General features: G+C 41.1%; 1 protein-coding gene across 1 annotated transcript in view; it reads left to right on the forward strand.

Annotated features, from left to right (window-relative positions):
- The window catches only part of SYT9 (synaptotagmin 9), a 157052-nt gene that overhangs the window by 123140 nt on the left and 19535 nt on the right, over positions 1-14377 (forward strand). Inside the window, exon 4 of the mRNA XM_007459868.1 lies at positions 13312-13432. Coding sequence (XP_007459930.1) covers positions 13312-13432 — 121 coding nt within the window. The remainder of the gene's footprint in view (positions 1-13311; positions 13433-14377) is intronic.

Below are 14377 nucleotides of genomic sequence, written 5' to 3' on the forward strand. Positions count from 1 at the left end.
CCCGGACCGGGGCACGAACCCGTGTCCCCTGCATCGGCAGGCGGACTCTCAACTACTGCGCCACCAGGGAAGCCCCCAAGCACATACTTTTAACTGTTTATTTCAAAGTATACCTCTATATTTTTTCAATGATTTATTTTTAGTTTTAGATTTCTATTTAATTTTATTGTGGAAGTTGAAGATTTAGCTCATAAATGCACTGCACAAACACACACACTCTGTCCTCCTCCATCTTCTCAAAATAGTAATATCGGACATTTGTAGAGATAGTTATTCATATCTATATCATTATTGCATAAACTTAGTTTATAGCTGAACCGTGTAGTGTGATTACATTCTTTGTTCCCCCAGGAGTTGGTCATTTGTATCTCTAGCCTGACTCTTCCCCCTGATCTCCATACTCATATCTAATTGGCTACCTGACATCCCCATTTGGATTGTACATATAACGTATGCAGAACTGAGTTCTTGGTCTCTCCCATAGCCCAGTGCCTTCTCCCTCACCATTTAGAAATGAGGGTTAATGGCAGTTCCACCTTTTTGTTAACTCAGGCCAAATATACTGGAATCATCCTTGACTACTCTCTTTCTATCATTTAATCTATTAGAAAATCCTGTTGTTTCATCTTCAAAATTGGATGACCTCTCACCACTGCTTTCTCTGGACCAAAAGCCACATCACCTCTCGCAAGGTTCGTTGTAGTAATCTCCTAACTGATGGTCCTGCTGCTACCCTTGTCCCCTCAGACTATTCTCAACACAGGAGCCTGAGTGATCCTGTTAGTCACATTGTGCTACTTTACTTTTTCAGTCCTGTTAATGACTTCCATTCCCACTCAGAGCATAAGCCAGAATTCTTCTGGCAACCTGAATGATCTGGTCCCTCACAACCCCTATGACCTGACCATTGTTACTCTCTGCCTGTCTCACTATCTCCTTTCCCTTCTGCAGACATAGCAGGTACACTGCCACCTCAGGGCATCTGCACTTGCTCCTTGGTCTGCGTGGAATCGAGATAGCCACATACCGGCTTTCTCACCTTGTTTCTCCAAGTCCTCACTCAAAAAGCCACTCTCTTGTGAAGCCTTCCCCACTTAACATTTTATTTAACTCCTCAACACTACTTAATCCCTCTTCTCGACTTTTTTCTGCTCTGTATTTTATTATACATGTGTTATTATATGTGTATTTATGTGTATGTGTGTATGTGTATATATACGTGTGTGTGTCTGTATATAATTTATTTTGCTCATTAGCAAGCTTCACACATAAGAAATATGACTCACGACGGCAAACGACTTTTGCCTGTGGTTTTCTGATGGATTCCCAGCACCCCGAAGGGTACCTGGCAAATAATTGCATTCCATCAGTGTTCGTTGAATGAAGAACCTACAAATGAATTATCTTGGTTTTATTTGCTGTGTGTGGGTGTGTATGTTCATGTGCCTATCGGTAACTTGTCCCAAACTCTGTCAGATGTTTTAAGTCTCTTCATAAATGCGTCAGATTTTCTTTCTTTCTCTAGAGGACAGCCTTTAAGGGCATAGAGCAGGGAGTGGGTGGAGAGGCAAATGAAGAGAATCGGTACATAAGACAAATGTCCATACATGCGTGAGTGAGTCAGTTTCTGAGCTCTCTATACAACTCCATGGGTTTATTTGCCCCGCACAAATACAACACTAGTCCAGTGGCATTCTAGTTAAGTTTTCCTATCCAGTAGAGTAAGATCTCCCCATTTGTTCTTCAAGAGAATCTTGACTGCTCTAGGCACTTTGCGTGTCCAAATTAAATTTAAAATCAGTTTGTCAAATTGTCATCTGACTGGAATTACATTTAGCCTGTAGATCAGTTTGGAGAATATCTGTATAATATTGAGCTCTTCCAATCTGTGAACATGGTATATCTCTTCATTTATTTAGACCTTCCTTAACTTTACTCAATAATGCTTTATCTTTTTTCTATAAAGAAATAGTGGACATTTGGGGGTAAATTTATTCCAGGGTTTTGATGTTTTCTGGTGCTATTTTAAGTGAGGGTTTTTTTCTGTTTTTTTTTTTTAACCTGTTTTTTCTGGGATACAAAAATGAAATCTATTTTTTTTTTTACTTATCTCATATCCATCAATCTACCAATCATGAAGAAACATGCTTATTAATTCTAATAATTTATCTGTAGGTTTTTAAATTTTCTTTTCTTTTCTTTTTCTTTCTCTTTTTTTTTTGCCATGCCGCACGGCTTGTGGGGTCTTAGTTCCCCTGCCAGGGATCGAACCCAGGCCCTTGGCAGTGAAAGTGCAGAGTCCTAACCACTGGACCTCCAGGGAATTCCCCAGGTTTTTAAAAATTTCTTTACACAGAGCATCATCTAACAATAAATGACAGAGTGAATTCTTCATGTCAAAACTTTATACCTTTTATTTCTTCTTCATACCTTACTTTGCTAGCTAGGACCTCAAGTACAGTGTAGAATAGAAGTAGTGATGTGTCTTATTTCTTATGTTAACTGGGGAGCTTTTCACATTTCACCAGTACGTACACCAATGCTGCAGCCTTGTTTTTAGAGGCCCTCCATCAGATAAGCAAATTCCTCTTCCATATCTGGTTTGTTAAAAACTCTGATCATACATAGATGCTTGATTTTTATCATATTTTTCTACATTCACTTAGATAATTATATGACTTTTCCTCTTTATTATGTTACTATGGGCAATTATATTTTTAAAACTTCATATGTTAAATTAACCTTATGAACTTGAGATAAAGCATATGCGAGTAATATATGATCATTTTCGTGTTTTTCTGCACTCAGTTTTCTAATATTTTGTTCAGTTTTTTAAAAGTCTCACTTCATGAGTGACGTTGGTCTGTAATTTTGCCTTTCTTGCAATGGCTACCTCCAATTTTGGTACCCCGAATATGATGTCTTCAAAAAATAAATTGGGGTGTATTCCCTCCTCTTCTCTTCTCTAAGAGTGTTTGCATGATATTGGCTGTATTTGTTCCATAAAACTTTAATAGAATTCACCAGTGAACCCAGCTGAGCCAGAAATTTTCTTTATGGTGAGGTGTTTAATTACAGATTCAGTTTTTTTAATGAGCCATAGAAATGTGGAGTCTTTAATTCTTCTTATACAGGTTTTGTGTCTTGAAAAACGTGTACGTTGTGTCTAATTTTTAACATCTGTGGGCGTAAAGTTGCTTATAAAATCTTTTTATTCTCTTTGTAATGCTTTTAGTAAAGATCCATAGTTGTGTTGCATTTCAACAATGACATGGTTATTTTTGCCTTTTCTCTCTTGCCCCCTCTTTTTTATCTGTTTTAACAAAGGTTAGCAGTTTTTATTTAGCCTTTCCAAAGCTAACTTTTGGCTTCGTTGATTTTCTTTAATATATTTGTTTTCTGTTTCATTAATTTCTGCTCTTAAATTTATTATTTCCCTCCTTCTACTTACTTTGGGTTTAATTTGTTGTTCTTTTTCCAAATTCTTTAGATAGATGCTTTGATCACTGTTAATCAGCCTTATTTTGTTCCATGTTATGTGTTTAAAGCTAAAAGGTTTTTCCCTTAATCTGATTTTTAAGGATTTGTGTGGGTCCTGTGTGTTTCTCTTTTACTCTCATACTGCTACCGCACTTACAGCACTTCTGAAACCAAACATGTTGGGGTTATTCCTATACCAAGCAATTCTGCGAGACCAGCTGGGTGTCCTGCAATTCTGACACTATCTACCTTATTAAGGACTCAGTCCCATGACATGGCCCCTGGCTTCAGATGCCAGTCACAAGTAGCAGGTCCCCAGGTTACCCACAATTTCTGTCCAACTTGGCTACAGATCAGAGGTTCCCATGACCTCCTCCTTGGATTCGATTATTTGCCAGAACAGCTCACAGAACTCAGGGAAACATTTACTTGCTTTACCAGTCTATTAAAAGATGTGATAAAGGGTACAGATGAACAGAGATACGTAGGGTGAGGTTTGGGAGGGTCCTGAGCACAGGAGCTTCTGTCTCCATGGAGTTTCGGGTATGTCACCTTCCTGGTGTATGGATGTGTTCACCAACCTGGAAGCTCTTTGGAACCAATACTTTTGATATTTTATGGGGGCTTTCTCATGTAGGCATGGTCAATTATTAACTTCATTTCCAGCCCTCTCCCATCTCTGGAGAGTGGGGGCTGGTGCTGAAAATTTCAAGCTTCTAATCATGGCTTGGTCTTTTTGGTGACCGGTTCCCATCCAGAAGCCATCAAGGAGCACCCCGACAGTTGCCTCACTGGAACAAAAGATGCTCCTAGTACTCTTATCACTTAGGAATTTGCAAGGGTGTCAGGAACGCTGTGTCAGGAAAAAGGAAGAAAACCAAATATATATATTTCTTATTATAAATCACAATATCACAGCATTCCACGTATTTTGAAACGTATAATTTTTATTATCACCCAGTTCAATATATTTCTAATTTTCATTGTGGTTTTTATTTGGAACGATGGTTTATTTGGAAGTGTATTTCTTAGTTTCCAAACATATAGAAACCCTCTAGTTATCTTTTTATTACAGAGTTCCAGCTTAATTGCATTTTGGTCAGCTCTCATCGTATCTAACATCTCTGCCATGCCCTGCAGTTAACTAACCTCCTTCCGGATGTCTTCTATGACATCAACTGTTGACCTCTGTGTGAGAATGTGTGATGGTTAGGTACACAAGTGTATGGACCACAACCATTTCTCCCCTTTTCAGTACAGGAAAATGTGTGTGAAAAGGCAAGCTGAAATAAGGGCATGATGTATGTATAGTAAAGGATTGACTCAGTAAGCTTGGGGTGCCTAAACCCTACCCTGCACATTCCAAAGAAAGGACTAGTCCTTGACTAGCCCTTGAAAGATAACCTCTAAGCCCTTAGAATATCCTGACTGATAGGAGTTCTTTGTATAACAGACCTTGGACCACACCAAATATTTTTTGCTAATGGTGTGATTTATGATGGACACTTGTTTTTGTTCACCTAGGGCTCTGGGCTACGCTGATCCCCCTCTGATGAAGGGAGTAAAGACTGATCAGCTAAGGTTAGTCATGTGGGTACTCCGTACCACGCACAGTAAGAACCTTGGGCATCAAGGTTTAGGTGAGCTTCCCTGGCTGGTGATACTTTGTATATGTTGTCACACATCACTGCTGGGAGAACTAAGTGCTATCTGTGTGACTCCACTGGAAAAGGGCAATTGGAAACTCATGCCTGGTTTCTCCTGGACTCCACCCTATGTAATTTGTTTTTCTTTGCTGATTTAAATCTGTGTCCTTTTATTGTAATAAACCGTAACCATGAGTAGAACAGCTTTTTTGGGTCCTGTGCGTCCTTCTCATGAATCATCAGACCTGAGGGTGGTCTTGAGGACCCCCCAGTACAATGGTACTTAGAAAATATTGAGGAGACTGGGGTATCAAAAGTCTGTTGATAATGATTCTCTTTGCCTAACTTTTGTAACCTACTATAAAACCAAAGTTCAGGGCTTCCCTGGTGGCGCAGTGGTTGGGAGTTCACCTGCCAATGCAGGGGACACGGGTTCGTGCCCTGGTCCGGGAGGATCCCACGTGCTGTGGAGCAGCTGGGCGCATGAGCCATGGCCACTGAGCCTGCGTGTCCAGAGCCTGTGCTCCGCAGCGGGAGAGGCCACGACAGTGAGAGGCCCACATACCGCAAAAACAAACAAACAAACAAACCAAAGTTCAATAATTTTGGCGATGTTAATATCATGCAAGTAGGATTAAAGAATAATTCTTCAGAATGTTCAGTTATATATATCAGATGAAAATATGAGGTTGCCTCCACTGCCTCATGAGGCTCCTCACAAAATGATGAGCTGTAAAAGACTTTTGCTTTGACCCTTCAGTTATAAATAAAGACAATTAGGGATGTCCTAGAAAACCAACATCATGAAAGAGAAGGTCCAAAGTAAACAGATCAACTGATCACTGGAGAAAAAGAGATTAAAGCAAGAGAAAAAAAATTCCAATCAACATCAGTCACTGAGGACCAAGCAAAATCAGTGAAAACACTATATCTGTACCTTTGGGGGAAATTTCAGAAGGTACAAGCACAAAGTAAAAGTACAAAGAGACAATCTTAAAACCTCCTTGAGGGAAAAAAATCTACAAAAGAATGGCATCAAGCACCCTAGCTGGAACATGAAGTACTGGAATATATTGTGACAAAATAAAAGGTTCTAAGGTAAAAGAATTTTAACCTAAATTCTGCGCCCAGCTAACTTTCTTTTAAGAATTGGAGCACAGGGACTTCCCTGGTGGCAAGAATCTGCCTGCCAATGCAGGGGACATGGGTTCGAGCCCTGGTCCAGGAAGACCCCACATGCCACGGAGCAACTAAGCCCGTGCACCACAACTACTGACCCTGTGCTCTAGAGCCCACGAGCCACAACTACTGAGCCCACGTGCCACAACTACTGAAGCCCACATGCCTAGAGCCCGTGCTCTGCAGCAAGAGAAGCCACCGCAATGAAAAGCCCGCGCACTGCAACGAAGAGTAGCCCCTGCTTGCCACAACTAGAGGAAGCCTGCACGCAGCAACAAAGACCCAACGCAGCCAAAAATAAATAAATAAATTTATTAAAAAAAAAAAAAAAGAATTAGAGCATAATAAAGATTACTTTAACTACCTGTGAACCCTCCCTGGAAAAACAGTACTCAAGGACATACACAAGGAAAATGAAAAATGTATCTAAGAGTGGGGGATGATATGGGTTTTATGAAACTGCAATGAGCAGAGAAATAAATATTTTAACCATAGTTTAAATGTTTGCTAGTAATTTGGCTGTGAAACAGTAGAACGGGAAGAAACCATATTTTAAAGGACAAAATCATAATAAATTCCAAGAGGAAGAAGATTTGGATACAAAATTAACAAGCTTGATTTAATAGACATATAGAAATATGTCCCCTACAAGTAGAGCATAGGCATTATTTTCAGACATATTTGAGCACAAATGAATGGGATAGTATAGGATAATTTTTTTCAGCGGTTAAAACCATCAAGACATATTCTGTGAATTCAGGACAGTAAAACTAGAAGACAAAAATACAGTCCTCTGTAAAATGTCTTTTCAGAATTTTTTAATCCCCATTAATTTACCTACAATAAAATTAACAAATTTTAAGTGTACACGTTTTGTCACATGTCTATAGTCATGTAACCACTACCATTCGGTTCAAAATAATCTTTAAGGGCTTCCCTGGTGGCGCAGTGGCTGAGAGTCCGCCTGCCGATGCAGGGGACACGGGTTCGTGCCCCGGTCCGGGAGGATCCCACATACCGCGGAGCGGCTGGGTCCATGAGCCATGGCCGCTGAGCCTGCATGTCCGGAGCCTGTGCTCCGCAACGGGAGAGGCCGCAGCAGTGAGAGGCCCGCGTACCGCCAAAAAAAAAAAAAAAAAAAAAAAAACTTGAATATCCCTTACGATTTTTTTCTTTGATCTATAGGTAATTTAGAAGAGTATTGTTTAATTTTATGATTTCATTCATTTTGGATTTAATGAGATTTTTTTAATGACCCAGAATATGATTTATCTTGCTGAATGTTTAGTGTATATTTGAAAAAAATGTGCATTTTGCTGTTGTTTGATGGAGTATTAATAGGTAGAGTAAATATCAATTAGGTCAGGTTGGCCAGTAATACTGTTAAAGTCTTTTATATCCTTACTTCTTTTCTGCTTCCTTGTTCAATAAATTACTGATAGACAGTGTTGGAATCTCTTAACTCCACTTGTGGGTTTGCCTATTTCTCCTCTTAATTCCATCACATTTGTTTAATATATTTTGAAGTTCTGTTATTAGAAACATATGCATTTAAGATTATGCCCTCTTGATGATTTTAGCCTTTGTCAATGAAATATTCCCTTCCTCCCTGGTAATATTCCTGGCTCTGAGATCTTCTTGATACTAATATATCCACTCCAGCTTTGTTTACATGGCCTAAAGTTTTCCTCCTTTAAACCTACCTTTGTCGTGATATATTTTTTAGTTAATTTATTTATTTGGCTGCACCGGGTCTTAGTTGCGGCAGGCAGGCTCCTTAGTCGCGGCTCACTAGCTCCTTAGTTGGGCATGTGGGCTCCTTAGTTGCAGCTCCCGGGATCCTTAGTTGTGGCTTGCGAACTCTTAGTTGCGGCATGCACGTGGGCTCTAGTTCCTAGACCAAGGATTGAACCTGGGCCCCCTGTACTGGGAGCGTGGAGTCTTAACCACTGCACCACCAGGGAAGTCCCCTGTCATGATATTTTAAGTGGATTCCCTGTTGACAGCATATGTAGTTGGGTCTTGCTTTATGATCCTATCAGAAAATTTATGTCCTTTCAATTGACGTTATCAGGTATATACATTTAAAGTAATTATCAATATGGTAGTGTTTAAATCTGTCTTTTCTATTTGTTCCACCTGTACTTTCTTTCTTTTTTTCTTCTTTATTTCCTGCCTTTTTTTGAATTGAGTATTTTTATGGTTACAGTTTATCTCCAGTAATGGCTTATTACATGTACTTATTGGTTCTTTAGGTGGCTACTCTATGGTTTAAAATATACATCTTTACATTATTCTATAATATTTATTATTTCCTTTCTTTTGCTTATTTTGCTTTTAATTTGTTTTTATTTGCTGGTTTCTTGAAGTGGAAGCGGTGGTCAGTGAATTGACACTTTTCTCCTTGTGTAATATAAGCATTTTAGTGGTATAAATTTCCCTCTGAGTACTTCTTTAGCTGTATCCACAAATTTTTGTTGTTTTTTCATTTCAGTTTAGTTTGAAATACTTTCTAATTTCTCTTTTGATTTCCCTTTTGATCCATGGGTTATTTAGAAGTTACTTAGTTCCCAAATATTTAGAGATTTTGCAGATATCTTTTTGTTATTGATTTCTAATTCATTTCCATTGCAACCAGAAAATATACTTTGAAGCTTCTCATATTTAATTGAGACTTGCTTTGTGGCCCATAATATGGTCTATCTTGTTCCGTGTTCTGGGTACACTTGAAAAGAATGTGTGTTCTATTGCTGTTTGGTAGGGTGTTTCTTTAATGCCCCTAATTAGGCCAAGTTAGTTGATAGTATTGTTCAAGTATTCAGATCTCAGACTTGTTTATCCTCACAATTCTATCAGTTTTTGCTTTATGCATTCTGACAGTATGCTATAAAGTACATAAATATTGAGAATTGTTACGTGCTTTTGATGAATTGACCCCTTTATCATAGTGAAATGACCCTTTTTGTCCCTGGTAATATTCATTGCTCTTACCTATACTTTGTGTGATATTAATTTAACCACTGCAGATTTCTTTTTATTAGTGTTAGTGTAGCATCTCTTTTTTTATTCTTTTACTTTTAATATACTTATATCTTTGTATTTAAATGTCTTGTAGAGAGCATAATATTGGGTCTTGCTGTTTTATTGAATTAATCTTTGCTTTTATTTTAATGCTTAGATCTTTTATATTTAATGTAATTATTAGAATAGTTGAGTTTAAATTTACCAGCTTACTATTTGTTTTCTATTTCTCATATTTGTCTCTTCTGGTCTTATTCCCTTTTCAGTTTTTTCTGCCTTCTTTTGGATTAACTTAATATTTTTAAAGCATGTATCTTATCTCTTTTGTTGGCTTATTAACTATAAATCCTTGTATTATTTTAGTCATTTCTTTTGGGTTTATAGTATATGTCTTTAATATACACAGCCTAACTTAAAGTGATATTATTACTACTTATAGTATATACAGTATAAGAACCTTACAACAATTCTAGTTTCATATCTTTCCAGTGAATAACCCCAATAAAATTAAAATTTCTCTTTCTCAATATTGATTTTTTCAGTCCCAGGGAAGACTCTAAATCTCCCTGCTTGGGTTACATACTCACCCCTGAACAGACAATAGTGGACAGGGGCATGAATATTTTGGTCAGTCTGAATTCCTGCAGCAGCCCTTCTAGAACTTCATGGAATTAGGAAGGACTTCACCAGAGGAACCCAAGAACAGGAATGCAAAAGTGTGCTAGTTAGACAAAAACTAGAGCTATCGTAGACCACTACAGGCAAACATACCACAGAAAGAGTTTACAGATTGGCAGGTAGAGAATTCACACACACACACTTGCTATAAATTCCCTATATATATATCTTGCTAACAATACGGAACTTGGCCACACAAAGCAGGAGCAAATGAAGCATTTCTTTGTGTGACATTTTCCTTCCCCTTGTACCCCCCCAGGGCACCTCTGCATATCTGATTTCTGTCAAGCTGGAAAAGAAGCCAAACACTCCACGACTCTTTCGTATTTGACTTTTATCAGCATTCTGGAAAAATTTTTACTAGCAATATAAGCACCTCTGTATAAGACAGAGTTTCTCAACCTTGGCACTGTTGACATTTTGGACCAGATAATTCATTGTAGTGAGGGGCTTCCCTGTGCATTGTAAGATGTTTAGCAGCATCCCTGGACTCTACCTGTGAGATGTCAGTAACACAACTGCCTCCCCAGTTGTGACAATTATAAATAATGCCAAATGTGCCCTAGGGGAGCAAAATTGCTCCTGGTTGAGAACCACTGAATTAAGGAATGTTTATAAACATCAAGGTCTACAGATTGTTAACCCCAAATCAGCATCAGCTGATGGGCAGAAAGCAGAGTTAGCATTAGGTGCCATCAGCTTCTGTTCCGTATCCCAGCAAGTCCATCACTTCTCAGGGGACCACATCTGTTGTTCACCGTGGCAAAAACAGCTCTCAGCAGCTGGACGAGAGCAATGTTCAGCAACCACAACCACAACAAATGTTAGAAGAATAAGTGAATAAATGAATGGACAGATGGATGATGGATGAAAAGGAAAATGTGCATGATTATCCACAGTGTTACTCTGGGGAAAGGAGTGACTTAGGTGCTATGTACATAAGAAAAGGACATATTTTACGATTATACTTAAAAACTTTTGTATTTGAATTTTATCATTTTTACCTTCATAATTTAGATAATTTTAAATGATTTAAAACACTTGGAAATCAAACCAAGCATTTTCCCCTTAGTAAATCTTTCTTTAATTTGCTCAGGGTTTTTTTTTTTTTTTAACGTACGAAAGTGGACTTTTGCCCTAGTTCATATTCTGAATATATGACCAAATCTGAAGGCAATTTTTTTTCCTTTTAACTCGTGAGCAAACAGCAATATCATATAAATATGTATGAATGAAGTTTACGTTGGGGAAAAATGTACTTAGGACAAAAGTAGCTTGACACATTACATTCAGTTATGTGCCTTGGTCTTGAGGGCAGGGACTGCATCATCACATCTTGAGCCCTAGGCTTGTGCAGTGTGGGCCCTCAGAAAATGTATGCCGAAAAAATGATGATGAAGCTTCTTAGGCATGTTTTTGGTTGCTCCTGTTTTACTTTGTAAAACCAAGATTATTAGGGCAGGATGAGAGGAGAGGGGGCTTGAGCCAGGTGCAGTGAAAAGTCCTCTGAGAAGAACATGTGTCTGGGCCTTTCTGCCTAAGGCACACAGGAAAGGTACAAGGGCAAAGGAATAGGCCAGGGAGTATAGAGGGGGAAAGATAATTTATGGGGACAGCTGTCCCTCCTCTTTCTCCTCCACCACCAGCAGGAAGCTGGGTCAGATCCTTCAGTAACAGCAGACCCTACTCCTGCAGTTGGGAAGCCGGGAGCACAAAGCAGTCCAGCACCTGCTCCATGTGGCACCTCCACCCTAGGGGGAAAGGCCCAGCTACCTGGGTCTCTTGATATTAGGGCTCCAGGAACCAGAAGAGCCTGGCATGCTGGCGAGAGGTCATTTATTTACATGAAGCAGGGAGAGCTCAAGGATACAGAGCGATCCATCTGCCTTAGCGACTAAACAGACTCCCTTCGCCTCATCCTCCTGCAGAAGCGGTCAAGGAGGGAGGTTGGGCGAGGTGACCTTACAGAGCTCAATCTGTGCTTCTAAAAATAGTAGCATCCTTGGAGAATCAAGGAGGGGAGGGGAGGCTGTGGATGTTGTGGGCAAAAACTGGACTCCCCAGAGCATTGTCAGTATGAAACTGTATTAATTAGACACAGACACCCAGCTCGACAACCTCAGGTATCACAGAAATTGAAACTAAACGAACTGGCTTTTTTTTTTTCCTTTCTGGTTATACTTTCCCTGGGCTAAAAAGGGGAAGGAGAATTGTGTCTTCTGACCTATTTGAATGAATGCACACTACCCCAGGAGGTGTTTTCCCCAGCAGAGGGAAATGGGGCTTCTTAGAGACACGTCGAGAGAAGGCAAGAGCTGCAGCAAAGTGGGAGCCGGGGGGGTCAGCCGCTGGGGGCCTGCGGGGTCTGGGTCCCCACCTTTCTCTTCCTGCCTGGAGACTGCGCAGGGGCTGGGCGGGTGTCCAGGTGTGTCCAGGGCTGTCACAGGCTGCCACTCTCAGACTGCTGCAGGGGCTTCGTCGAGAGCCCTGTAGGGACTAGGTGTTTGCAGGGTCCAGTGGAGCCACGTGCTGGTCTGCGCAAGCTGCATGTGACCAGGTTGCGTGCGGTGCTCTAGTGGGTGGAGGGATGTGTGTGCGCGTGCGCGTGCGCGTGCTGGGATGGGGAGTGTTTGCAGGAGTGTACGGAGGTATTGCAGCAAACTTGGGGTGGGGGTTCTCTGTAGGGAGGTGTGTGGAGCTGTAGGGGAAGAATACATATGGACGGTGACTGGGGGACTTTGCGGGCTATGTGAGGCCTGTGGGTAAAACTGGGGGAAGCTATGTAGGAAATGGGGGTTAGGAATCTCCAAGGGGCTGTACGGAGACCTGTCTGAGAGAGCGCATGAGGCTATGGGTGGGCTGTGTGCAGAGCCTGTCTGGGCTGCCAGTGGGGCAGCCCAGCACTGTGGGGCACCTCTTTGTGTAGCTTTGTCCTGGGGGCTCTGAGTGGATGTGATGGGGATATGAGTGGAGCCTCACGGGGGGCTCTGTAGGGGATAGTTAAGGCTTTGGGGGCTTCTGCTCTGGGGGCTGCTGTGGGCCGCGGGACCTGTGTGATGCTGTGCAGGGCTGAAGGTAGCTGGACAGAGGGGCAGAACCCTGGATGGTCTCCACAGCTCTGCCATTTAAAGATGAGTGTGCTTCCTTAGGGAGGGTGCTCCCAAAGTGCAGGCATTTATTCTCCTTCATCTGATTAATTACGTGAAGGGAAGGAGCAGTGCGGCCCCTTGCAGTGCTGCCCTGCCCCTGCTTCTGTGTGTGCCAGGCTGAAGACACTTTCTAATGCTTGTTTGTGTTCTCTCAACAGGACAACGTGGATCTTGGAGAGCTGATGTTTTCCCTCTGCTATCTTCCCACGGCTGGCAGGCTGACCATTACCATTATAAAAGCAAGGAATTTAAAGGCAATGGACATAACAGGAGCATCAGGTGGGACAAGCTCAGATGCAGATTTCTTCCTACGTTCTTATGTAGCACCTTATGAAGCTTCCAGTAGAGTAATAAAGTGCATGGACTTTGGAACCAAACTGCCTAAGTTTAATCCTAGTCCTAGACCTAATAGCTGTGTGACCTTGGGCAAGTCACTTAATCTCTCTGGGCTTTAGATTCCCCATCTGTAAAAATGAGGACAGTAATAGTATCTGGCTCTTTCGGTCGTTACAGGATTAAGTGAGTTAACACATATGACACCTAAGAACGGTGCCTGGCACACACTAAATGCTCCTCAGTGTTAGCTCTCATTATTATTACCATTGTTCTCTCTTCGGTCTTCTCCTTCACATAATTGTGGACTGGACCTACAGTTTGCACATGCTGATGTAGCTTATCAAATTGGGTCTTTCATCACATACAAGCAATCATCATCACCTCAGGCTTTTAGAAGATTGATATCCAGTATCCTTATATAAAAGGTCCATCAGTGAACTATGCGGTTTGGTTTTTCCAGTGAATCAAGCATGTAGCCTTAAATTCTAAACCCTAACAGAAGATACCCTGATATGCAGTTCCTTTTATACAAGTTCACAAGCCACCTCTTCAGGGGCTCCCAAAATGTGGTCGCAAAACCCCCAGTTCACTGGCTTTTGGTCACTGAAATCAAAAGATGCAATATATTTTGCTTCCTGGATGCCAGTGTTTTATTCAAGCAGAAAAAAAGATATGGCCTCTTCTGGCCCTCTAAGTCACCCCAGACAGTGTATGGGTGTCAGAGCAACACATGGTTAGGCAGGTGGAGCAAGAAGGACTCCCCACTGAGCAGAATCGTGAGCTGAAACCAAGAAAGTTCCGCCTGAAGCAGAGTCCAGCCTTGCCACCTGTCACCCCATCCCAGCATGGCACCACGAGCAAGCCTGCGTCCTTTCTCTCCCTGCTGAA

This window comes from Lipotes vexillifer, unplaced genomic scaffold (genome assembly GCF_000442215.2).
Source record: "Lipotes vexillifer unplaced genomic scaffold, Lipotes_vexillifer_v1.1 scaffold61, whole genome shotgun sequence".
In the NCBI taxonomy this organism is placed as follows: Eukaryota; Metazoa; Chordata; class Mammalia; order Artiodactyla; family Lipotidae; genus Lipotes; species Lipotes vexillifer.